Source organism: Manis pentadactyla, chromosome 4 (assembly GCF_030020395.1).
Source record: "Manis pentadactyla isolate mManPen7 chromosome 4, mManPen7.hap1, whole genome shotgun sequence".
Classification (NCBI taxonomy): Eukaryota; Metazoa; Chordata; class Mammalia; order Pholidota; family Manidae; genus Manis; species Manis pentadactyla.
The window spans coordinates 30,804,307-30,831,755 of NC_080022.1; the positions used below are offsets into that span (position 1 = coordinate 30,804,307).

Genomic DNA, 27,449 nt, shown 5'->3' on the forward strand with positions numbered 1-27,449 from the left:
CTTCTTTCTGGTGATGGGGCAGTAGTGACAGTGGTTCTGGCAGGACCATTCAGTATGTTGACATTTCAGACCTTATTTTTCTTTCTGGTGGCCTTCAATACACAGGGACATAGACAATAGACTCTCTGTATTGAATAATTGTTACTACTCATGAATATTTACTGTGAGCCAAGTGTTTAACACATTTTCTCTCATAATCCTCCTATCAACCATTTAAGATGTGTATTTACATCCTTCTTTGAAGTTAACTGACTTGATCATGATCACAGTTAATAAGTGGCAGAGTTGGTTCAGTTTATAGTGACACCAAAGCCAGATCTTAATGACTACATTATGTAGCCAATATTTCTTTTGCCAATTTATAATTTTTGGACCTGAGACGCTAACTCAGGTTGGAGCCTGGGGCCCCATCCTAGGAGGGGAAGAAAGACGGTCTCAGATAGACGTTGTCTGTCATCAGCCCCTTCTGGGAGGGGGATATAGGATCTGCCCAAATGCAGACTGGCTCTGAGCCAGGCTGGGACACAATCCAGACAAACCGCCAGACTTCTGTGTCTGAAACCCTGAGAGATAAGGAAGAATCTTGGGTGTACCCTCAGACACAAAGCAATTCTGCAGGTTTAGAAAGTGCTGAAATTCAAGCAAAATGATAAAGTGGCAAAATACACAAAGAGGGAACATGTGTGAGAATCAATCAACTCTTTGTTGGCAATTCTTGTTTGTAACATGATTAACTACATCCTTTTCTCCCTTTCTCTTTCCAGGCTGCATTTTGAAGCCCGAGGCTCAAAACCTCAAAATCCTGATCCAGCCTTCCTCCCACCTTCCATTCACTAATGCTCCAAGTCTCAGAGCCACCTTGACCCCTCTCTTTTCATATAGTCAAAATTTTCCATAATTATCTATTGAGTATCAATTTTGTGCCAGAGGCAAGGACTCTATCTAAACTTAAGGAACTTAAAACATTATTTAATTAGGATTGTGATACCTGCCAAGAAGGAAAAGTGGTAGTCAATGGGAGTGTATTACTGGGGAACTAGATCTAGTCTAACTAGTCTAAGGTTCAGATTCAAATCATCCCCTTTCGATTTGTCTTCCTTCTCCTCACGATCCCCTTTATAAGAAGGGTGTCCTCAGTGTTGTCCCGTGCCATACCCTCATACCACAGCCTGGATTCAGACCCTCACTACATCTTTGTATCTGTCTTCTAACAGGTCTCCCTGCCTCTTTTCCACCCTCCCCCCCCGACTCAAGCCCACGCTCTATGCCACAGCAAGAGTTGTATTTCTAAAATGCAATCTGACCAGCTCCTCCTTGCTTTCACATTAAAGTTTTGCCTCTCTTGTCTGGCACTGCTTGTTCAGCTTCAGCCTTATCTCCTATTCCTTTCCTGTAGAAGCCTCTCACCTTAGCAGTCAGATTCACATCTTCACTACTATTTACTCCTGTTTGCCCTGCAATGTTCTACCTATCCAACTCAACTCAGAAAATAATTCTGAATTCAAGGCACTTACTGGAGATGGGCTTGATGACAGACCACCATGGACGAGGCAGTTAGCAAGATCAGTGAGGAGGAAAAAGCTGGAAGCTGGTGATAAGCACCATTTTCTGATGACTGCCCCAGATGGCAATGCCTATTTCCACAGCAGATTGTAAGCTCCATGAGGGCAGTGACAGAGTCTGAACTTGTCCACTGCTGGTATAAAGTAGCATACTGCCTAGCACAGTGGAAGAAAATTTTTTTTGTATGTATAAATAAATAAATAAATAAATAAATAAAAGCGATACAAACTACTTTCAACCTACCTCCCACTGGAGTTACAAGTGCATGTGTTTGGATTCCTTAAAAGATCAGGAGTTCCTTAGAGGCAGGGGTTGTGACTTACTCATGTGTGTACTCTTCAAAGAATCACTTCACAAAGTGTTCCCATGTACATTATTGCTTTTGTTTCTCATTTCAACCCCATGAACTATTATTCCCATTTTATAGATGGGTAAATTTCCTTCCTTTCTTGTTTCTCCTCATCCTGTACGATGCCTGTATAGTCTAGGTATTTCCTGTCTCTAACCCAGAAAGAAATTGAGGAGGGCTAAATTGTAGAGCTGATTAATTACAAGGTGGGCCAGGGAGGCTATTTGTCCTGGGATTCACATACATAAAGCATTCAAATATAACCTTTTGATGTTACGTACGTGTGTGTGAGAGACAGCATTCTTGTTAAATGTAAACATCTAAAATATACTACAATTTTGGAACCATATTTTGTCTTTTCTTTTAAACATACTGGGAGTCACACAACTGAGAAAAGGGCCAGGTTCAGCCAAGTTAGGTAACCTGACCAGTCTTAACTCCTAGAAAATGCCTAAACCAGAACTGGAACCCAGCATGTCTCTCCACCCAGAGGCATCACTGCCTCAAAGACTGCTGCTGCTGATTCCAGTATGATCTATACAGGGGTTAAACTCATGGGATTTAGAGTCAGATGTGTTCCCTTCAAAGTTCCAACAGTTACTTTGTGACATTGGCAAGTAATGCAGCTTCTTCATTTGAAAACTGGAGGCTATAATGGTACCTACCACAGAGAGTTCCTATTAGGATTAAATGAAAATGTTCTTGAAGCAGTCAGAACAGGCCTGGCTTGTAGTCAGCGCGCAGTAAATGGTAGCTGTTATTATAAGAACTCTATTTGCTGAATGACTGACTATGGCATATAACGCCTGCATTCAACTTGAAGCTTGGAGCTGTTATAATCGTTCAGCTGAAGGGGTGGCAACTGTAGCACTCGCCCATTTTTTTCTGGAAATAAATCTTTGTGGGAGGATAATCACCAGCTGGAAAGTGTGAGCCTTGAGGGAACAAAGCTCTGATCCCCAGACCCGAGGAGCACGGAAGTCAGATCTGCGGTCAGTAGCCACCGCGCAGAACCTCCCCCGGACTGAGTGGCAGTCTGCTGGACACGCCCAGGTCCGGGCAAGATATCTCCGAACCCGGGTTTTAGGGGAGCAGAGCAAGATCTTCTAATTCGGCTAATTTTATTCTTGGGGGCCACACCCTGTGAGCCGGGAGGAAGGACTTTAAAACCGCCGCGCGGACCCAAGCCTGACCATCTATGGTCACAGAACGCACCGAACAAACAGGAAGTGGGGAGAGCTTCCACCTTCTTAGCCCGGGGGCAGAGCGGGAGGGCGCGGCGGGCACGCCCGGAAACCGAAGGCTGGGTCCACCCGCCCTCACCGACTCCCACCCCACACCCAGCCTCCGCGGTCCTCCCAGAACACTGTCCAGATGGAAGGCCTTTCCTGGTCACAAACGGGGAAACGGAGGTACGCGCGCCCAAAGAGGAGCGGAGACTGCCGCCTGGGATTCCGCCCCTCAGAAAATCCTGCCCAGAGTCCCTCCAAGACTCCTTTTGGCCTGTTGTGATTGAGACCTAACTGATAAAAAAATCAGCCACTTATCTGCCCTCCTTCCCCGGAGGTGTTTAGGCAGCATCCTGCGATTTGGCTCCCTACCCTAGGCGGAGGGGCGTGGCCTAGCGTTGAGCATGCCCCCTGGGTCGCTTTCGCCTAGGGGCGGGGCTCTTTCCCGTGTGCCCTCCGGGCTAGCGAGGATTCGCTCTCTCGAGCGTGGCGAATAGGGGGCGGGGTCATGACGGAGGGCGACCAGGCTTCCTCCCGGGTCCCTTCTCTAGCTCGGTGTTTCAACCGGTCGTTCATTTCCGGTGGGGGTGCCGCGCCCAGTAAGGGCCCGGAAGTGGGTCGCGCGAGGATTGCTGGGCTGTTCTTGCCGGAAGTGGAGAGCGGCTGATCGGAGTCCTGAGGTAAGGCTGAACTCTGAGGTGAGTGTGCACGGCCCGGTAGGGACTAGGGTCCCTTCAGCGGCCCACCGGCCCCTGGCGTTGTTAATACCCTCTCCGGCTTATGCGCGTGTGGCGAGCCCTGCTGACGGGACCGGAGCCGAGGCTCTAAGGCCGACCCGGGATCCTGGGCGCGGTCTCTTGAGGTGGGGCCGGTGTGACCAGCTGAGCTGGGGATTCTCCTGGAGAGGCCCCTTCGCTGGATCTCGCAGTCCTGGCCATAAGCCTCAGCGCAGGCCTGATTCTTAAGGTGCCCCGGCTGAAAGGAATCTCCGAGACCTTGGGGACAGCCCTACCCTTCATCTCGCCCCCATTGCGTGGATGGGTAAATTGATCCCCAGAGAGAAGAGGCTGGTCTAAGGTCATTGAGCGAGCGAGGGAAACAGTCGGAATCAAGACCCCACTTCCTTAAATTATCAGCCCTAGGTCCTTCCCACGTTCATTTCTCGGGGACCTCTTTACCTTGGAGTGGTCTTCCGGTCGGTGTAGTCTAGCCGGCGGCAGCGAGTTAAAGGCCACCCGCTGTGTGGAACTTGCTTTGAATGCAACCTGTTTGGAATGCCTGGGGAGTTTTTAAAAAGGGGAGGGGAGGTCCTTTTGTAGTCAAATAGCCTCCCCTTCCTCCTAGTCAGTTGCTCTTATTCTGAAAAGTCGTTAACTGGAAGTGTTGCGTACTTGTGGAGCTGAAATCTGATGACTCAGGTTTGGTCTGGCCCCACTGCTAAGTGTCTGTAGCCAAAGATGCCTAATTTAACTTCATTAAGGCTTACTTTTTCATCTTTCAGTGGAGGTCTCTGCTCATCCCACAGAATTCAGCGTGACAAATTCTGCGTCAGGCACTCTCCCATATCCTGTGAATGAAGTTTTGAAACGAAACAAGCTAGACCCTGCCCTCATGGTGCTAACAATGTTTGCAGGGACGTTTAAGAAGTAATTGTGTGTGTGATGAGTGTTAGGAAAGAAGAATGGAGTGCTATGGAGGTATGGAACAAGCGGCTCAGGAAAATCCCTTCTGCAGAAGCAGAGTTTAAGATGAATTTTGAAGGATAAATAGAAATTAGCTTCATGAAGAAAGGATGAGACCCTTTGAAGGCAGCAACTGTGTGGGTTGAAGCTCTTTATAGGGATCCCTGTTCAGTAGAAAAACAGGACAGCTCAGCACATTCATCATTCTCTATTGAGCCCTTAACAAATACGTAACAAACATATTCAATGAGGCACTTGACCCTGGTGTTTAAGAATACAGTTGTGGAGTGGAGGAGGAGGCAGACAAATAATTCAGGGATAGCTTACTGTGTCATCATGCGCAGTGCTAAGAGAGAATAGAGGGGGAATACCTACACCAGGTTTCCAGGCTTGGAGGAAAAAACGAGAGATTATGTCTTGCAGGATTTATTTAGCCGTATGGTGAATCTGGAAAAGGCATTTCCAGGCAGAGAGTACAAGTGCAAGAACATTGGGATCTGGTCATGTACAGGACTAGTTCAGTGTGACTGAAATTCCAGTAATGCTTGGAGAAGTGGAGGACGCGGAAGTGGTGGGGTCAAATATGAAGGACCTTGTTAAACCATGCTAAGGAATTTGGATCTTGCCCTGAAAGATATGGAGAGGCTTTGAAGGGTTTTATGTAGGAAAGTGATCAGGTCAGATTCATGTTTTAGAAAGTTTAGTCTGTCAAGTGTGAATAGACATAATGGGGAAGTAGAGCAGTATTTGGGAGCTGTGGCCATGGTCAAAGCTTGAACTAAGTGACAGTGGGGAAGGAGAGGAAGGGATCAGATTTAAGCAGTACTAGAAAGATGGAATCCACAGAATTGAAAGCTGATTGTGGGAATGAATAGTAGTAGTAAGGACAATTGCCTGATTCTGGTTTAGCGAATTGGGTGGTACCATTCACCAAGATATGTGTCATGTGAATGAGAGGAGGGTTAAGTTGGAGAAGTGGCATGCATGGAAAGAAAATGAATTTTGCATATAGTTGGAGGCATTTGCCACATATCCAGCCAGGCAAGGATGTCTAAAAAGGTATCCCAACTAGAAGAAACAGCAGGAAGATGTGGAGACATGAGGGCTTATATTGTTCGGTGAAACACTGGGGCCTAGAATTTGGCAGAATATTAGACCAGGAAAAAAAGTAGATGGCTGCCAGATTGTGAAGGACTTTTGATGCCTTATTTGAATGCATTTGGATTTTATTCTGTGGTTGACAGTTGGCTTGAGTTGCTGTGGTCCAGCATAGAGAAATTTCTGTAGGAATTTCCCACCTTTTTCTTTCCCAGAAACACTTGAACAGTCAGATGTGCATAATTTATGTCTTAGGGGAGTTTAAATAAAATGGTAGCAGTGAAAGTACTTTATTAAAATCTCAATGAGTGTAATTTTGCCTTGAGGGGGTTAGCATAGTTTGTAAAATATTTTGTTTCTAATCCGAGAGCTGATCTTTTTTCTCATCCCTTTTCTTAGTTATACCTATATTTGTTTAGTTGCAGTTATTTTTTTTAACCAGGGAGTAAGCCTTTAAAAAGTGACTTCCTCTTAGTTTTCTGTGAGCCATTGTGAGTCAAAGATTCATTTTATTTAAACCAGCAAATGTAAAATGTCATTGAAAGTTGAGCCCTCTGGTTTGAAATTTCATCTTGAGATTTGAAATCTGAGGATCTTCAAGCCATATTTTACTAAATCCTAGTGATTATTCCTTTGAATTGTCATCAGTTTCTTTACTTTCTACTAACCTGGCTTTTATACCTATAATTTCTCTGACACAAAAAGACTAATCTTTTAAAAAGAACCATCTTCATCTTGTTACCCTTCATTGGCCTTATGCTCTCAAAGAATCGTTTTAAACTTGTCCAATTTACAAAATTCTCTGTTATCAGACCATCATCTTAATTAGTTTCTATTGGATGATAATAATTGACATACTAATTTACAAAGTCCTAAACTACAACATTAACATTTTATCTGTATGTCTTGCTCTTCTCTTTTACTCCTTACTACGTTAGAACAGGGTTTCTCAACCTTGGCATAACTGGTATTTTGGGCTGGATCATTCTTTGTGGGGTTGCCCTGTGCCTTAGAGGATTTTAATAGTATCCCTGGCCTCTATCCATTAGATGTCAGTAGAATTCTCTCAGTTGTGGCAACCTAAAACGTCTCCAGATGTTGCCGGATGCTTCCTGGAGGACAGAATTGCCCGTGATTGAGAACCGCTGCATTAGACTGTACCATAGCTGTCTGTGATCGTGCATTGTCTTATCTCCCCAACTAAATTCTCTGAGGGCAGACTCCATGGCCATGCTTAATTAGCACTATGTATAGCCCTGTGATAAGCAGTGGGTACTCTGCAATGAATGAATCGTGTTTCATTGAGGCATCAAGAATTATTGTTTATTCAAGGATTTCCTGGGTGGTCCTTAAAGGATTCGCCTATTGTTTTTTTCCTCAGAGGATGTGATCTTAATAGAGGAATGCCTCTGATTAGGCAGGCACTCACTAGAAGAAAGTTTTTTGTTAATAGTGCAGGTCAGCAGATTTATGTATTGGGCCATAAAAATTCCTGTCTTGTTCATATTGCCTGTTTTTAGACAGCTTGGGTTAGTGAACAGGGATTATCATTTGTTTTAAATTGCGTCTAGTTTATGATGTTGGTACCCAACATTTTGATTGATTAAATTATTAAAGTTTCATCATTAAATTAATGCAACTACAGCATTCACCATGAAACCGTTTCTTCTTGATTTATCATGAAGTTAACTTAATAAGAATCAAAGCTCTAAAAATATTTTGCAACTACAGTGCAGCTTTGCTTGTCCTTTATTACCAGACCTGTTCTGTCAAACTTTTCCATTTGATCAGAAAATAGTTACAGTTGAAATGTTTCATGGAAGGAGTGAACTTTCCTTTTTTTGTTTTTTGTTTTTTGTTTCTTTTTTCCTCCAGACGTCATTAAAATTCTTATACTTAATTATAGTCATTCACAGATGTTTTCATATCTCTAGTTGTAGCTGAATCATGGCTAGGGACAAATGGCATCTCTCATCTACCTTTACACGTAAGAATAGGAAATGCTGTTCTGTTTAAAGTAACTGGCCAACTGAAATCAGCCAATGCAGTTTTCCTTACTGAATGCTCCTATAAAGCTAGTCTTCATAGTATTTCATGAATGTAAGAGAGGGGAGCCCATGGCCACAAAGAGTTACTGTTCACAGAATTCAAGCAGATAGTTTCCAAGTTTGACTTCAGCTTGTACATGGTACACTGTTACTGGCTTTACTCACTTCTGGAGTTTCAGATAGAGGACCACGTTTAAGGAGGGAATAGGAGACAAGTGCTGATACTGAATTGGATTTTTTTCCTCCCTAGAAGATAAGCCTTTCTTTCTCTTTTAATCTGAACCTCAGGTGGCAGTGACTCGGGCACTAAATGTCATTGGTTTCATCAGTGAAACCAAATGCTTGGGGAAGAACAGTGGCTCCTGATTTGGGTTAGATTTTAGATGGCATCTGTACTGGGGCAAAGTGGTGTATGTTCTTTGGTTTCTGGGTTAAGACAACCGATTTGTAAATATCTATTAGCATGTCAAGGTTTTGCTTTCTGGTTATGTTAGAGCCTAGTGGTGAGAATTTCTATCTTAGAAGTAGACCTAATGTCTTACAGCTTAGTGGTGGCTTAGGAGAGATGTCCAAGTGGAGCTTTTTGTTTCTGTTTTTTCATTATAAAGAAATCATATAACTATGTTAAAGTTTGGCAAAAAGAGGGGAAATTGTCCAAAACCCCATTGCTCTAATGTTACAAGTACTGTAAATTTTGTGTACTCTTGAAGTCTTTTTTTCCAATGCATTTGGCTATTCCCCTATTTTTAGAAATCTAAGCTAACATTGAAGTGAACACCTTCCTGCCTATCACTTTTCCTGCATTAGGATTACTTAGGATAACATCTCAGGAACAGAATTACAAAGTCAAGGCCAAGAGAAGCATTTTGAAGCAGATCATTTGGGCTGTCATAGTATACAGGCTGATTTGTGTAAGTGGCTTTCTTTTCCGTTTTAAGGCTTGACTTAGAGGACAACTATCAGACAAAGTAGAAAACCTTTTAAGCCTAGCTACTTCTACTCAAGTAGAAGTTCATACCGCTGACTTTTAATTGCCTGATGAGATGAGATGGGAAATATAGGTAGGAGTAACCTGGTTAGTTTATTTCTGAAGGACTTCCTTGAATAGACAGAAGGAATTGGGTTGTATGACTTGTAAGAATTATGAAAGTAGGAAGCAGCTTTAGCAGTGATCACTAGATATTTCTGATTTTTCTTAGTTTCAAACCACAAAAGAAATTGCTGGAGAATCAAGCTCATAGTTTCTTTTTGCTCTGCATGGTAACCCTCCAGGAGCCTGTCCATTCTTGTCACTTCATGAGATTTCTTTGCTGATAACTTGTGAACACTGATTCTAGCCTTGATCCTTCCCCAAGTCTTTTTTCTAACTGCTTATTGGACATTTCCACTTAGAGGCTTCGTTTTCTCTTCAAACTCTGCATATCTAAAACTGGCCTCTTCTTCTTGTCCTAACTTGAGAGTTCCAGACATGGTTTTCTGTCTGTAGTGTCATCATTCTTTTAGGCCCCTGGGTTTGCAACTCTGGAATCATCTTTGACTCTCTCTTCTGAATACTCCTGTAGTCAGTACTTGTTCTGAGTTTAATGCACACTTGTTTTATGTGACCTCCCAAGGACAGAATCAACATCAGTGGGTAGAAGTTGCAGGGAAGCCAGACTTTGCCTCCATATAAGGAAGAACTTCTAAATACTTTGAGCTGCCTGAATTAAATGAGCTGCCTCCAGAAGTCTCAGAGTCTCCACACAGAAGGTGTTTGAACAGAGGTTACTTGACAATTTACTGAGAATGTTGAAAGGGCTGACCTGGCATCAGATGGTGTTTTTTTTTAACAAGGTGATGTGTAGAATCCCTCCTAATCCTGAGCACCAGTGATTTAATGGATGGTGGCTTTGTTTCTCCTGCTCGACTCCCTTAGGCAGAAAAGCTATTTTATCATTCTTTTATATTCCCACAGAATTTAATTTAGGTGCTGGTCACTTAGTTGCCTAAAATTGATTATTTGTAGGTTAACTGATTTCATTTGGTTTCTTTATCTGTTAGACACTAAATGTGGATTTTTTTTCATTTGAAATATAAATAAATAGATCTTGCAGCAGCCCTCTTATTTTTAGCTAGATGAATAGCAGCTTCCAGCCTAATGTAAACCCTAATATCTTCCTAGTTCAGCTTAACCTAGACCCTACTACCTTCCCTTCTTTCCAAATCCCATTTTGTTTATCAAACAGTACTTGTAAAAATTTTGCTTTCATCATTTTATTCCTTCACTCAACACTCTTAAATGGCTTCACATTTATCACAACATATCAGGATCAAATACTGCTTTGCTTTCAGTGCTCTGTGTCACCTAGCCTGGCTTGCTTATGCAGCCTTATTTCCCATGATATTTCTTGCTCTATGCTGGCTAACCTATTCATACTTCTTGTACATAGCCTCCTCAGTCTCTCCTCTTTGCTTGAATGCTCTGGAATGTCTTTCCATTTTTCTTTTTCCATCAAGATGCTTCACTTGTCTCCTGAAGCCAGACTACCTCCAGTCTTCATTCGTTTCTTCTGAACTCTCAGAGCATATGGTAATTTATACTATATAATTCATAACCATACAACATTCTGCAAAGAAAAAACTCTAGTGTATAGGCTGATACTTAAACTTTCCCTAATCAAGTGAAGTTTGGTCATTTACAGAACTTTAAAAAATAGTCTTCAGTATGTATTCCTTTGATATTTCAGTTTGTTGACCTTCCAAAAAGAATGAAAGCTTCTGGAGGTCAGGGACCACACATTTTCTATTTCTTCAGTAGCTGCTACAATGCTAAAAGCAGCCACTTAGATTTTATGAGTGTCTTCTGTGGGCTAGGTTGTTCTGAGTGGTGTGAATTGGTGGGGCTGGGTTGGGGGAGTAGAATAGATAAATCCCCAATGTGGAGCCTATATTTAACACACAGTATGTAGTGATAATATTTTGCATTTGAATTGCTCTTTAAGGCTCCCAAAATGAATACTAATCTATAAAATCAGCTCCTTTGATCCTTAAATCTGTGTGCTAGATGAGGACCCACTAAATGACTGTCCTAAAGTTTATATAGTTTATTTGTGGCAGAGTTGAGACTCAAATCTTGGTCTCCTGAATCCTAGTTTTATTTAGATCTCTGTAATTAGAACTGCCTCCCTTTCTGAAGCTTTTATGATGAATGCTTAAATAGTCGGGAAATTGTTCTCATTTATGGAGGCTTACATAACGGTTCTTGGCTATTGTCAATCAGAAATGGCAAGGAACGTGATTAAACAGCTATAGTTTTTTTCTTTGGCAACTCTGTTTACTTTGCAAAAAGCCTCATTTTAAACATTTGTCTTCTAAGTAAGTGTTATCTAGCCTACGAAAAAATACTGCCTTCCATGGAGAACATTGGAGAAATTGAAAGCTGGTAATAATATAAAGACACCATAAAGAGACCTTGACCCATAGAGCTGTGCTAAGCAAACAGTGGGAGCTGTGTGCTGTGATGAACCATGTAGTCGCTTAATTGCTTACTAGCCATATGGAGTGGTGGAAGGAGCCTCAGACTAGGATTCAGAAAATTTGTGCTCAAGGCCTAGGTTCTCTATCCACTGGTTAGTTGATACCTGGCAAGCTTTGTAACCTCTGTCAGTTTCTTCATTCTAAAGATAGGGATCAATATCCATATAACATACCTCACATAATTATTTTAAATCATAAAAAAAAGCAACATATTGATGATGTAAATATTCTCCCTTATAGTATTATTTTTTAATTAATATTATATAATCTAATAAAGTTATTTTCCTTATGGTACTTGATTTGAAGATATCTGTATCACTGTAATTTGTGCCCAGGAAGGCAGCATTTATTTGAAGGATTGATCGATGGGAGTGTTTCTCAGAGCCTACAAACAGGCAAAAAAAGAAAAAGGAAAAAAAACACTCCCCAGATTTGACAGAGGAAGGAGACAGCTAGACTTGTTTTGAAGGGAGAGAGGGGTAAGAAAGGCCCTTGTTTATCTACTTTTTCAAGGACCCTTATTAACCTACTGTATTTAAGTGCCTACTGTATTTACAGTACTGTAATTCCAGAGACAAGACATGGTCTCTGTCCTAGGGGGTGGCTAATTGCTTGTGATTATTAAATAAATGATTGTAAACCAGTGTATTAAATGTGTAGTAGAGGTAAATGTATGATGATGTGGGAGCACATACTGGAAATGCTTCATGGGGAAGTGATATCTTAACTGTGTCTTAAAAGACAATAGGGGGCTCTAGAGAGGGGACAGATTGAGAAGGAAAAGCATACCAAATTGGAAAAGCTTTGAGGAGAAGGTGACACCTTAGGTGAGTCTTAAAAGGTAGTAGTTATGAAATGGGACAGATTGGGACGGAAAGCAGCCAAGCCGAATGATAGCTTTAAGGCTCAGAAGTGAGAGAAAGCATGACTCTTCTGGAAAATATAAGTGGTCCAGGATTGCTGTAGTCTGCAGAGAAAGCTGTGGCAAGAGATAAAACCTTGGTAGAAGATAAAGCAGGACCAGATTGTGGAAAACCTTGTTTGGACTTTACTCTGAATGCTCTGGGCAGTATTGAATAGTATTAAGTAAAAGACTGTCATAAGTGCGTTTGCATTTGAGGAGGATCACTGTCGTAATGTGGAGAATGTATCACTGGAATTAGGGGAGACTACCAAGGAGGTTATTGCAGTAATCTAGGTAACATCATAAAAACCTACTTTTTATCAAATTGGGATGAAGACAAGGGGCATCTACTCCTGAGATAAGCAATATGGAGCCTGTGAATTTTGGTGACTGAGGAGATTTGGTGGGGTAAGGAAGAAGATAATTTAGTTAACACTTACGGAATCCTTACTATTTTTCAGGATTGAGCCAAGCACTTCTGCATTTATTTTCCTCTTTATTCTCATTACAGCCCTTCGGATTTTTGTCCTCATTATACAGATAAGGAAGTTGGGGCTCAGAAAGTTTGATAACACTCATAGTCACAGAACCAGTGACTGCTGTTACTCAAACCTCCAAACCATCTGACTTCTCTAAAAAACATGCTCTTAACCACACTGTACTTCACTGCCTAACAGTTCAGGTTACTAGCTGGGTCAGTCAGATAATTAATGGTAATACTGGGTTACTGTAACAGTAGGAGTGGGGTGTGGGAAGATGGTGGGCTCTGTTGTACATTTCAGTGAGTTGTCTTTTGGACATTCAGGTAGTATAGTCTAGGTGGAAGCTAGATCTAAAATTTTGAATCCCAGAATAATGGACTGAACTGGATATGCTGTTTTGGGAGTCGTTAGTCTATAGGTGATGGTGGTGGTACCGCTCTGCGCAGGCTGGATGGTAGTCTAATGCATTTTGAAAGCTTGAGAGTGGACATGACCACCTAAAGAATGTGAATATATTCTTACAGAATGCGACAAGGTGTGTCTTTTGGTCCCTTAAGTTCTGGATGTTCTTTCTTATACACCTCAAATTTCACCCCATCCCCAAAACCAAAAAGCTAGGTGCTGTTCTATACTAGGTACTGTACTGTTATATGAGATTAGTCATAAATGATAGCATTCTGCTTAAATAAACAGCAGAACTCTAGCTTGTTGAGCAAGGAAAGCTTACAGATGCAAGTGAAATATGGGGAAAAAGGAACCTCAGTAATACATGAAGCTGTGCCGTTAAGCTTTTAAGATTTGTTAAGTGTTCACCAACCTTAGCAACCTTTAGAGACCCTTGTACTATGTTTTCAGTGTTAGCACTGGCCTCACAGTCTGTGGCATCCATTATGTGTGAAGGAACATATTTTGTAACAGAATGGGTAGTATTTATTAATGGAATATCGCTTGGGAGTTTATTGCAGTCCACTGCCTTTTCCTGTGGTACTTACAGAATGTGGTGGACTCTATGTGAGTCTGTTCCTGGACAGTGTCCAGAATGTGCATCAGTTCAGGTACTTAGGTGATGGTAGGATAACATAAGGGAGAGTACATTGGCTGCTTCTAGTCTGCTCATTTGTGAGTAGGGCAGAGAGAGATTTGGAGGCTTCTGTTTCTTCAGGCCAGAGAATAAAAAGATTTATTTGGTTCTCATCCTTGCTTTTTTCTTTGATTCTCTTCTAAACAACATTCTCTGGCAATCACCAGGCCCACAGAGAACAACCTGTTCACAGGAAAGAATGGGCAGGGATTATGTTATCTTCCTTACTTTATCTTGTGCACTGCTTATCTTTTCCACAGGGAGGACAGTGTGTTGAGATATTCTGGCATGTCGTCATCTTTGGGTGAATTATAATTGCTATGGTCATTGTAGGCAGTTTCAAGGGAGTTGAGCTCATTGGGCTTCAGTTATCTGAACTAATTAATGCTTTGAAATGGAATCTTTCCAAGTCAAGCCTTTGATTGCAATTTCAGTGACTAATTTTTATGAGGTCATTTATGGTCTCAAACATTTTATGTAGATGTATATAGATAACATGTAACATTTATGTGCATAGTGTGGGCAACTTTCAAACACCTGTCCCTGTGGAGTTTTGGGGTGCTAAACTTAAAAGTTCATTAACTTCGTAAATATTGAATATCTACCTGCCAGGTAGTGGTTTTAGACGGTAGAGTATAATAGGGAACAAGCTAGAGAAGGTCTCTTCTCTGGTAACCTACGTTCTTTAGGATATTAGACATTTGAATGAGACTACTTCAGATAAATTAGTACTTGTGAAAGATCTGTAAAAAGCTTTTCTCGATGTATAGGTTCTTCCCTACTGCAAATGCATATCCTGCCCCCCCTCATTTGAAGCCTGGCTCAGATGGCAGCTTCTCCATGCTCTCCTCATCTGATCCTTCCAGCCGATATGTTCTTCCCCTCTCTGAAATCCTGTGTCACTTTTTCTGCAACATTGTTATGTCACCTTAACATTTTTTTTCCTGTTTCATAGTTTTTAGTATACATGTCAAGTCCCCATTGTTACACTGTAAGTCATCGAAGGCAGGATAAATAGTCCTGTTCATCTTGGTTTGGAGCATTCTGTAAGTAGGCAGTGCATTGTTGTAGGAAAAGACCCTGAACTTAGAACCAGAAAACTTTTATTTGAGTACTGGCTTCCCTATTAACTAGCCATATGATTGTAGGCAAGTCATTTAACTTCACTGAAATTAAGAGTACAGTGATTATTCTTTCATTCTTGAATAGTTGTTGGGAAGCACAACGATTATGTGACTATACTTTGTAAATTCTGAATTCTTACACAAATATTTGATTGTATCACAGTAAATATTCAGAAAGTGTTTGAATGAGTAAACTTTTGCTTTCAGTGAACACCTTTTCCTGATTAATTCTATGGTTTATTGAGGTCTTTATGATTTTGCAAGTGTTGGACTATTTTCCAGTGTATTTTATTATTGAATGATTCCGTTCCTCAGAATTGGCATCCTATTCTGTTTTTTTTCTTCTTAGATGCTATGTAATATTAAAACAACAAATGACATTTGATCTGTTTCAGCAGGTGGTGTGGTACATATGGCTGACATGCAAAATCTGGTAGAAAGATTGGAGAGGGTGGTGGGCCGCCTGGAGGCCGTATCCCATGCCTCTGACACACACTGTGGGTATGGAGACAGTGCTCCAAAAGGTAAGCAGTATACAGATTAGCAGATTACTTTGAGCAAAAACTCAGTGTCTTGGCTTAAAATCTTTCTGTCATAGTGTATTTTCTCCTTTGGGCCTAACTTCCCAGAGTGCTTAATCTGGAAAGTTCATTGCCTGTAATTCTTACTGCTGTGAACAGATAAGGGAGGAAGTGCCTTGTGCAGGGAGGCCTGTGGTTAAGTTATTTTAATAGGAGAACTTCCTGCTTGTGTGTTATTTCCTGTTCTTTCTTTAGCAAATTGACTCCAGTGTAAATCCCAATGACAGGTGATACTAAAATCTCCTTTCTGGAAATGATTGGCAAATTGGCCATTTTGTACATGCACCAGTTGAATCATAGAATGCTAAGAACTGAGAGGAACCTTGGGGATCATTTTATTTTCATTTTATAGATAAAATTAAGCTCAGAGAGGAAAAGGAACTTAATCAAGGTCACACAACCAGTTAGTGATGGCATTGGAATTAGATAGAACCCAGGTTTCCTGACTCATGTTCTATTATTATTTTTACTATTTTACCTTGTATCTCCACTTTGAAGTGCTTTTTAACAAATCACCTTTCTGATGCATGACTGGTTCTTTTTGGTATATTTGTCTTCAGCAGGAGCTGCTCCATATGTGCAAGCATTTGACTCACTGCTCGTCGGTCCTGTGGCAGAGTACCTGAAGATCAGTAAAGAGATTGGGGGAGATGTGCAGAAGCATGTAAGGATGTTTCCCCCATTTCCCCCTCTTTAAGGACTGTGGGCTTTCTTTAAAGCCTACTCACCCTTGATTTAGGAGCCCCTTGAGAGGCTTCTGGATCCTTCTCTTCTGTTTGCACTGAGTTGCTCAGTCAATTCACTGAACAGTTCCTCAGATTTTTCCAGTCCCCCTGCTTTTATCGCATAGTCTGTGTGGGCTTCTTTTGTACAGATAGGTTGCTTGGGGCCTAAAATATGGCTCACTTCACCTTTGTAGTGAGAACGTGTTACAGGTCTGATCCTTACATGTTATATAACCAAGGCTAAGGTGGCTTATTCAAAGGAGTCATTATCATGACTTGGCATTTACAAAACTAAGCTTGATAGTTATTAGATATGCTAATACAAGTTATTTTCACACTTAGCCCACAGCAAGAATATGAAATAGGCAGTGACAGGTGCCTCTGCACCCACCTCCTTTCATGTGCTGCCACCTACATCATCACCACCACCCTCACACTCACATATGTGGTCCGTCTCTGTCTTTAAATCTTCCTGCTCATCTTCTGAGTGATCCTTTATAAGCAGTAGTCATGTTTAGGATCTTCCTGACCTTTCAGCAAGCCTGGTTGCTTGATACTTAACATCTGTTTTGAGCCTCTTAAATACCATCTGTTGGCAGTGGTGTTAGTGCTGGAGGATGAGACTGGGACTTAGGGGTATGTGGGCTTGCATTTTTACTTTACATAGTGTGTAACATTTGGAAAGATTTTAAATTTTCTGTAACTTTTGTATTTAAAAAATGCGAATCCAGAAAAAATAGATTACCTTATTTGAATTTTTGTATTTTGATAGTGCTTATAGCCTCGTGTTTCTTAAACTCTTTGGACCGTGGCCCTTATTCAGTAAGAAATAATGTATTTGCAACTGAGATACAACTTTCACAAAAGTACTTTTACTACCAATGCTGCACTCTTTGTTCACTTTGTATTTGGAAATAATTTCAAGCTGATGTACTCCCTGTTTTATTTTGTTCTATAATAAATAATAAAGTACTGGTTATGGCTAAGTTGATTTAATTAATTACCTGTGAATGGGTCATGATTCAACATTTGAGAACTAGCTTTAACCAAAAAGAGTAAATACCTTGAGAATTGGGGTATAAATTTAGGCGTTTGCCTTAACTCCTACCTCAAGTTATTGAGAAAGGTTTTTTTGGTGATGAGAGATAGGAGGGGTTTTGGTCACTTCATATCATAGTGCATGTGCAGTTGCTGACTTGACTTCATCTAAGGCTAGCCTGATGCCCTTCATTCCCTGGTTAATTCCAACAGGAAGAGTGGTATATGTAGTTCTGCCAGTTCTTGGAATCAGGAATACTGAGGAAAGCAATATGAAGTGCCTGGGTTGCTACCAGAGTACATGGAAGTGGAGGTTACAGGTCATTCTTATCAGGACTTCTCCAGTTTTAATGTGTTATCAATGGCTGATTCTTCTTTCCGACAGGCAGAGATGGTCCACGCAGGTCTGAAGTTGGAGCGAGCTCTCTTGGTTACAGCCTCTCAGTGCCAGCAGCCAGCAGGCGTAAGTTCACTTCTAGTTGGTTTTGTTTTAGTTTGATGCCCCGGACAAGTTGAGGGGTTTCTGCTAAGCTATTATAGCATGCTAAAATAGACTGACCTGGCTTGTGAACATTCACACCAAGTCCCAGAAGTAGAATCAGACTTAGGGCACCACTATGGGAATGCGCCATTGAGTATTTACTGAGCTCTGGCTTGATTCTTTCATTTTACTTAGGGCTGTAATTACGCTGGGACTTTGCTGCAACTCTCAATAGACAGCCTTTTGTAGCCTCTTGGCTGAGGCCAAATTCTTCATATTGTCCCCTAAGCCTTTTGGGTCATAGAGAGTGGTTCTCTTGCTTTAGTGTGACTGGTCTTCAGTAATGCTGCTGGGGAGATCCTGAAACTGCCCAAGTACTGCCTCTCCCCTTAGCTTTCAGTGGTTGATGACCTCTCTTTAACTTTACTCCTGTCTCAAAATTTTATGCTGCCAAGGTTTGAAAAAGAATTAGAGAAAATTTAGATTTTTCTCAGCCAGAAATTTTAGGATTTTTTGTTTCTTATTTTTGCATTTGGCTTTCCTAGGCAGAGGGGTAATAAGTCTTCCTGCTAATGCTGTATTAAAACCTTTGGACTCTCAGCATGCCTAAGTAATATAAAAATAGCATAAGATAATGTTAAATGTATTAGACTCTAATTAATAATCTGTGTTGAATGATTAAAGTGTTTTGTCAAAACCTTTTCTCCCAACCTACATGTTCTAAAAAATATCAGACATCTGAGACACCTATTACATTTCCCTTGCTTTAGACCAGGGATTGGCAAACTACAACCTGTGGGCCAAACCTTGCCAGCCACCCATTTTGTAAATGAAGTTTTTCTGGAACACAGCCATACCTGCTCTTCTAAGTATTGGACTTAGTATCTATTGCTGCTTTATGCACTACGGTGGTAGTGTTGAGAAATTGCTATGAAGACCATGTATCCTGCAAAGCCTGAAATATTTACTGTGTGGCTCTTTACAGAAACTTTGCTGACCCCTTTAAATTGTTTTCATTCCAAGATCTGGGAATTGAAGTGTTCAGGAAACTGAGCTTTGGAGGAAGGATGAAAACTCAGAAACACAAGATTCATCCATTTTGCTAAGCTGCCTATTCAAGTGCCAAGCTCCCAAATTGCCTTTGATTCAGCAGATGTCTACTCAGCAACTGCTGTATGGCTAGCAATGTGTTGAGGGCTATAAGGATTGTGAAAGAAGGCTAAGCAAAGCTTTGTCTTTGAAGAATTAATGAGAAAGAAAAACACATTCACATGGGTCCATTAACAGTTTGTGCTGATGTGTGATAAGGCACCGAAATTGGTTATGCTGGTAATAAATGCTGTATGAGGCCAGTGTGGCTAGAGTTGGAGGACTGTTCCTCTTGAAGCATGGGGAACATTTGGGTAGATGGTAAAAGAAGAGACCATCATGAGTAAAGACCCAGAAATGAACTAGTATTTCCTATTAGAGAGACAGGAAAGAGGCAAATGGCTGAAGTGGTAGAATTTTGTGGTATAACTGGAAGGTGGCTCCTGATCATGAAGAACCATAAAATTCAGCCTGAGGAGTTGGAAGTTGATGAGGAGAGGGTGATGATCAGTATTTTAGCCTTATGAATCTGTGTAGGATGAATACATCATTTATTTAGCTGCTCATAGGAGTCCATGAAGAATTCTTGCCTTCAGGATCAGAGTTGACCAACATACAAAGCTTTTGTAGAAAGACTAACATGACTCTTTCCCTGCATCTTTTCCTAGAATAAGCTTTCTGATCTCTTGGCACCCATCTCAGAGCAGATCCAAGAAGTGATAACCTTTCGGGAGAAGAACCGAGGCAGCAAGTTGTTCAATCACCTGTCAGCTGTCAGCGAAAGTATCCAGGCCTTGGGCTGGGTGGCTATGGTGAGCAGCACAGCTTCCATGGGAGGGAAGGGATAGAGTGAAAGTGGTACGGAGATGGGGCTGGAGAGGCTCTGAGTCACTGACAGCTTCTTTTTCTCTAGGCTCCCAAGCCTGGTCCCTATGTGAAAGAAATGAATGATGCTGCCATATTTTATACAAACCGAGTCCTCAAGGAGTACAAAGATGTGTAAGTTCAGCCTTTCCTTGAGGGCCAGAGAACAAAGCCAGCTTGGTCACTTGGTGGAGTAGTGCTATGGGGTCAAGGCTACCTTTGGCTGCTTTGTTGGCTCTCCTGTCACAGAGCTGCTTCCTGGGAAGTGCGATAGGTATTGGCTCATTGAGTGTCGGCTCATTGAAGCTGCATTTGCAAGCAGGAGGTGTATTTCTGCCTCTACTTCTGCTGTTTCTCCAGGGTTTGGAGAGGCCCTTTAGTCTTCTGATCCTTACCGTTCCAGGTTTAGGAGGTTTTGCTGGAAGTAAGATGGAATAATGCCTTTTAATTTACCTGTTTAGACAAGATTTTGTTTGTTTTTGAGAATTTCTAACTAGCCCAGTGGCAAAAGATTAGTAAGGTTTATTAGGAAATTACCCTATGAATATAGTTGGATAGAAGGTGAGGAAGGCTGCCTGGCCAACACAGGTTTTAAGTAAGGGGAGTCATTGTATTTCTAACCATGTATGTCCACCAGTCTTAGCTGACTTTTGAGCTGGAGTAACTGCAGGCAGCTGTTACTTACCAGGATAACTACCCAAACCCTTTCTTCTGTCCATCATCAGTCATCCAACATTTGTTATGTAATTACTCTGTGAAGGAGTAGTCCTCATGTGTGAAACATGTCCCAGAACACCAGGACCTCCTTGTTCCATCTAGCAACCTGGAGTGGAGCATCACAGTGTTTGATTATACCTCACCATTATACTCCACACTTTACAGTTGAGGAAATTAGGTCTTATGCTAAATAACCATAAAGTTTTCCTGCTAATATGTAAGAAGAGAGACTTGAACCATAGTTCAGTGATTTCTGTCATTTAATGCGGATTATTTTCCTCCTAAAGGAAAGTGCTTTCCTTTGGCAGGGGGAGGCACACTTTGACATAAACGGTGTGCCATATGGCAGTTAAGTTTCTTGGAGTCCTAGAGTTCTACAGTGATGCTTGAGAGATCTCTGTGCCATGGCTTCATGTACAGAATGTCTGCTATTATCAGTTTTATGTATTAGGTTTTGCCTAAAGTCTACTTTGAAAAGTTTTGCTACTTAAAAAAAAGTTTGAAGAATACTGCTGTAAGAGGTGGAAATATAATCCGGAGTCCCTATCCTAGTAGACTTTAGTCCCGCTAGGGTAATAGAGCTGTTTTAAAAAGAAAAGCTCATTTATGATAGAACAGCTGCCATTGAGCAGAGCCTAAGAAATGCCACAGGCAGGAGGATATGAGCTCACAGATTGGAGGGGTTCTGGAGTCACTGTTGTAATGAGTGTAATGCCTGTGCTGAGTTCTTCTTTATTTCTGTAGGGATAAGAAGCATGTGGACTGGGTCAAAGCTTACTTGAGTATATGGACAGAGCTACAGGCTTACATTAAGGAGTTCCATACCACTGGACTGGCCTGGAACAAAACGGTCAGTGAGTTCTCCCTCCTTTACTTTATCCATCCAGGACAGGGACCACAGGGTTTCTTAGACTGTCGTGCTATCCAGGTCTGAGGAGGAATGTGCTAGTCTTTTCAGTGGAGGCTATAGAAAGAACAAGGGGAGAGGGAAAGGGAGAAAAGAGTAAAGAAAGCAAGGGTCAACCCTGCCCATTGCAGAGGAACTTCCATCCTCTGTCAAAGCAGCTAAATGTGAGGCCAGAGGACCACCCAGGATAGGTTTGTAGGCTTCGGGTGGGCGACCTGGGAGCTAAGAGGCTGGGCCCCCACCAGTTGGTGGGGATCACTAGTTGGATGCCTCAGTTTTCTTATCAGTACAGTGGGCAACTGGGCTGCTCTGTGATCTGAGCCTCTCCAGCTCTGCCCTTTGGTTTGGAGCTAATCAACCCACCTAGAGAGTGCTCAAACCCCTACCCACTTCACAGTCTGGCCTAGAGCCTCCACTCCTGGAGGGAGAGCCACGGGAGCAGCAGAGAGAAAGTCACAGAGGCCAAGTAGCCTGGTGCAGTCTCCCCAAGGTCAGCTAGAGAAAAAAAAAGAAAGCAAGGGTCAGAGAGGGAATAATTCTGTTCAGTTTCAGTAAGCATGGGTCAGGGATGGGTTGTGCTGGATGCGGAGACAGATGAATGAGTTACAGTAGCCCAACTCTCAAGAAGCTTAAGAAAGATATAAAACCCCAATACAAATCACCAAGCTGAGTGCAATAATAAAGATCAAGACTGCAGCATATGAGGAAGAGAAAGAGTGTTTCTCACTGGGAGAGATTGTACTTCCAGGAGGTGTATTTTGAGCTAAGACTTTTTTCAAGTCTAGGACAGTGAGAAGTGGGAGAGAAAACGAAGGTACTAGCAAACAGTGTAGCTTAAACAAAGTGAGTGCAGAGTATTATATGGAGATGGGTCATCTCTGGCTTCATTGGATTTTTAGGAGAAAAGTTTGGAAAAGAAGGTAGGTTAAGTCCTAGACTTTATAATAGGTGATAAGTAACTGCCATTGGTGTTTGAGCAAGAAAATGATGATGATCAGATTTGTCCTTAAAAAGAGTCTCAGTTTAAAGGTTAGGGATAAGGGCTCATGCTCAGACAATGGAAGTGCTCATGGTGTAGGGGTTGGTACAAAAGAATTTGCAGGCGATAGAACCAAGGTAATAGAAATGCCTAATGAAATTGAGGGGTTTGGAAGAGTCAAAGCAGATGGAATAGTCAGCTTGTATGGTGATGTCTTTATTGAAATAGAGACGAGGGGTAGGAGGTGATGAAATCAGTGTTTGACTTGCTGAGTTGAAGGTACCAGTTAAACACTAAGAAGCTTTTTAGAACTCTAAGTTTAGAGCTGGAATTAAGGGCCAAAGGAAAAATGTGAAGGTTGAAAAATAGAGCTGAGTTGGATCCTTGGGCAAGGGTGAGAAAGAATAAAGCCTAGTTGGATGTGTGCAGGGAGCATTAATTATTAATCATGGGTACCTCAGGTACCCTGGACACATACAGGACCTTATTGGGAATGGTACAGAGGAGAGGATGGCTGCTCACTCACTTGCACTTAATGTTCCAGGGGCCTGTGGCAAAAGAACTGAGTGGATTTCCATCTGGACCCTCTGCTGGATCGGGTCCTCCTCCCCCACCACCAGGCCCACCTCCCCCCGCAGTCCCCACCAGTTTAGGTTCAGATGACTCTGCTTCACGCTCAGCACTCTTTGCGCAGATTAACCAGGGGGAGAGCATCACACATGGTAAGTGAAAACTTTGGCAAGAGTTAGTACACTAAGTTGTTTGGGCCAGACCTTACCAACTAGAGACCCAACGCTGTACACTGGAACCCTGGTTTGTTTGAGGGAGAATTCATTTGTGGTGTCACATTTCTGTTGCCCAAAGGGACTGCAAAGCTGGTTAAATGGAAATTGAAAATGCATGATCATAGTTGGGGGTAGCCCTATGACGCTATTAAGTGGCATATATAGAGGACCTTACTGTACCAAGGTATGGTGCCAGCCGTTTTCCCCAGAGCTTTTTCCCTGTTACCGTGGAACTTCAATATCCAACAGTGGGAGAACTGATTAACTGTGGTATGTCCTTTTGGTGGACTGTTAGGCAGCCATTAAGTCTTTTTTTACAGTGAACCATAACAGTGTTTAAAAAAAAAATCTAGTGTTTAAATTACAACCACAAGAGTGGTGGAGCTAAAAAGGCCAATCTTTATTGGTTATATATATAGATTGGGCCATATTCAAGAGCAAGGAATGTGTCAGTCTGCTGAGGTAATTAGGGAATCTTTTCCCCCAAAAAAATTTTTTTAGAAACTATAACATGAGAAAATTTTTATTAAGTGTTAACTGGTTAAACCAAATTTGTTAACAGTGTGTATATTATGACTAAATGAAAAACAACTATTAATGGAATAGAAGGAGAGTTTAAATGTTAACACTGACTGGGTGGTGGTAGTTCATCTGTGGTGCCATTTGTTTTTTTACCAAATTTTCTTTATCATGTGTTGCTTTTGCTTTAAAAACTGCATTCATATTTTGTAGTATGTATTTGGCATGTGTCTTTCTAGATCTTTTTCCGTACATTTATGTACCCATACATGCATTGTATGTTTTCATTTTAAGTTTTTTTTTAGTTAAAATTGACATATAACATACTGATTTCAAGTGTACAACATAATGATTCAATATTTGTAGACACTGAAATGATCACCGTAATAAATCTAGATACCACTCGTCCCCATACAAAGTTAATATTTAGGATTTACAATAGACAGCTTTCAAGTATGCACAACAATATTATTGACTGCAGTCACCATGCTGTGCATCCCATCCCCGTGACTTATTTTATAACTGGAAGTTTGAATTTCTTGACTCCCTTCACCTCTTTTGCCCACCCAATGTTTTATTTTATTTTTTTAATGAACTATATAATTTAACCTTGGGATAGAAGAGAAGTTATAAAAGCACTTCTTCAAAATTGCTTGAGAGAGAACACCTCAGAGGCTTTGGTCCAGGATTTTAGTTCTGCTTCTCACAGAGGTTAGTTGGTGCCTTGTCCAGAGCCCTGGTGTGAAAGGGTGGGTTGAGTCAGCTCTTGTTCTTACAGCCCTGAAACATGTATCTGATGACATGAAGACTCACAAGAACCCTGCCCTGAAGGCTCAGGGTGGCCCAGTACGAAGTGGCCCCAAACCATTCTCTGCACCCAGACCAGTAGTCAGCCCATCCCCCAAACCAGTCACGAAGAAGGAGCCTGCTCTACTTGAACTGGAGGGCAAGAAGTGGAGAGTGGTGAGTTAACAGTGCCAGGATTGGGGGAACAAATGGCGAAGGAGATGTAGTCGGAGCACAGCCCAGTGAGTGCAGGGTTCTGGCTTAGAGTGCAAGGATGGAAGATTGGGAGAGCGTGTTTTGGGGGTGGTTGTATACTTAGTGATGAGATTCCTGAAAGGGGTATCTTTTTTTAACAGGAAAATCAGGAGAATGTTTCCAACCTGGTCATTGATGACACGATGCTGAAACAGGTGGCTTACGTGTATAAGTGTGTCAACACGACATTACAAATCAAGGGCAAAATTAACTCCATTACAGTAGGTGAGTTCTTGTCCTAGCCAGACTCTGTCCTACGAGGGCTGGGACCATACCCACCATATTCTAAAGATTCTTAAATGTATTGCTTTTCTTTAAAGTTACACTATTGACGTGCTTCCTTTATTCTCCTAGATAACTGCAAGAAACTCGGTCTGGTGTTTGACGATGTGGTGGGCATTGTTGAGATAATCAATAGCGGGGACATCAAAGTTCAGGTAACTTGGTATCTTGGCTCCTTCCTTTGGTCCCTCAGGAATTAATTGAGAGAGAGAGAGAGAGAGAGACACACACACACACACACAGCCAACCCACAGGTGTTGCTGTGGTGGGAATCTGACTCTGCGGTCTGTAAGCGGAGCTGTGCTGCTTGGGATGTGGCAGGAGAGGAGGTGGCTCTTAGAGTGAGCCTGTGCACCACCCGTCCGTCCGCCTCTAGTGTTCAGTATCTGTTGTGCACCGGTGAACTTTCTATTTAGTTGTTCAGTCACATCAAACAGTGAAAGCTTTCCCACAGCATACTGTTACTCTCCATAACTATTATGCTGGGACTCAGTGTTCTTTTTCTTCTGTAGGTAATGGGTAAAGTGCCAACCATTTCCATCAATAAAACAGATGGCTGCCACATTTACCTGAGCAAAAACTCCCTGGATTGCGAGATAGTCAGTGCCAAATCTTCTGAGATGAATGTCCTCATTCCTACAGAAGGCGGTGACTTTGTAAGTTTCTTGATCTCTTGATAGAAAGGGGGACTGAAGATTTCTTACATTGGGGAAAGCTAATTGATGGACATTCTGTACACCTCAAGCACACAGGAGTGTGAGGTAGTCCCACTGAGTAAAGCTCCAAAAGCAGGTGGTTTCTGCTTTGTTTAGTTGGACAGATGCTCAGGGTAGTAAAATGAATGGGATTTTTAAAAAAGGAATGGGATCTAGTCACAGTGCCGTGTTGAACTGGTGCCGTGAAGCCACACACATTCTCGGGTGCCTTACGGTTTAACAGATTGCTGCTCAGCGAAGAGTAGCAAACAGATTCAAACCTATGTCTGTGGCTTTGGAGCCTTTGTTCTTGCAGTGCTCCTTCACCGTGTTGGTGGGGGAGGTAGTAGTGTAAGGCAGTGTGCTCCCCATTACGTGGACATGCCTTTTGGGGGGGTTCATTTCTCTCTATAGCTTACTTTCAGTTTAGTGGAAGCAAGCACTGGGAGAAAAGTGTTAAGATTTAACCTCAATGTACCTTTCACCTTGGATTTGAACCTGTTTCTTTATTCGCAGAATGAATTCCCAGTCCCTGAGCAGTTTAAGACCCTATGGAATGGGCAGAAGTTAGTCACCACAGTGACAGAAATTGCTGGATAAGCGAAGTGCCACTGGATTTTTTGCCCTTTCCCTCACACCGCGGGATAAATCTGTATTAAGACGGTTCTTTTCTAGATTTTTCCTCTACCTTTCTGCTCTTAACTGCTTCTCTGCTTTGAGAAGCATAGCTACCTGCCTTCACTGAAATATACCTCAGGCTGAGATTTGGGGTGGGATAGCAGGTCAGTTGATCTTCTGCAGGAAGGTGCAGCTTTTCCGTAGCAGCGCAACCAGACTGCTAGTCCATTCTTAAGGAACTGAGACCAGGACTGGCATTTTTTAGCTTTCAGCCTTTGGGGGTTATTCGATCAAGTCTTTTGGGAAGAGCAAAGTAGTCCCCCAGGAGTTAACAGATCAGAATGTTCACACAAGTTAATCTTTTCTGACAGTGAGCATGAAGGTAGCAGAAGCTAAGCTGGTGTGATAACAGCTGGTTCTTCTAACCAAACTAAATTTTCACTGTTGATAAGTGAGGCAAGGGTTGCACTGGACCAAAGGCTGAAGCATGGCCATCTAGCATTCCAAGAAATCGTTCCCCATAGGCGGTCCTCTCGTTTTGCATTCCATCGTGGGTCTGCCTGCACCCGAGGCAGCAGCTTTGGGATCAGCCACTGTGGCAGTGCCCTGCCCCCAGGCCAGTTACAGGAGGCTGCTCTGGGCTCCTTGCCCAGCCCTTCCTACAGAGATGACTTCAGGAAAAAACATCATTTCAAGGAATCTGGAAATGCTCTCCTTCCATGCTAGGGGCCTGTCATCCATCTTCACTGCCTCCTTGGCCGTCATGCACAACTGCTTTTGTCTTCTGTTCAGGCATCTGAACAGAAGACTAAAATCTCTACTGCAGGCTGGTTTTAGGTCTTACGTGAAAATCTTGCACAGCATTGCTAATGTAAATTTCAGTTTTTCCCTCTAGGACAAACACTTACCAAATATGCAACTTTTTTTGGTGGGAAGAGAGATTGTCCTGTGATTTCTACCCATTTCCTGAGGCCTGTGGAAAAAACCTTTATGTACTTAAAGTTATACAGAAAATAGAATAAAATTAATACCAAACTTGGTTACTATTTACC

General features: G+C 42.0%; 1 protein-coding gene across 5 annotated transcripts; it reads left to right on the forward strand.

The window, feature by feature from the left end:
• The first annotated feature begins 3,676 nt into the window (after window positions 1–3,676).
• Window positions 3,677–27,443, forward strand: CAP1 (cyclase associated actin cytoskeleton regulatory protein 1). Of its 5 annotated transcripts, none has more exons than XM_036876631.2 (13): window positions 3,677–3,821; window positions 15,475–15,600; window positions 16,218–16,321; window positions 17,806–17,883; window positions 19,659–19,802; window positions 19,904–19,989; window positions 21,316–21,421; window positions 23,002–23,179; window positions 24,540–24,724; window positions 24,904–25,027; window positions 25,157–25,239; window positions 25,597–25,740; window positions 26,296–27,443. In XM_036876631.2, the coding sequence occupies exons 2-13, from the start codon at window positions 15,489–15,491 to the stop codon at window positions 26,377–26,379; spliced, it is 1,428 nt and encodes a 475-aa protein (XP_036732526.1). In that variant the 5' UTR covers window positions 3,677–3,821; window positions 15,475–15,488; the 3' UTR covers window positions 26,380–27,443. The 5 variants fall into 5 exon arrangements, with proteins under 5 accessions (XP_036732526.1, XP_036732529.1, XP_036732525.1 ...); XM_036876634.2 differs by having other exon boundaries at window positions 16,221–16,321; XM_036876630.2 differs by having other exon boundaries at window positions 3,680–3,821; window positions 15,472–15,600.
• Window positions 27,444–27,449: the final 6 nt, after the last annotated feature.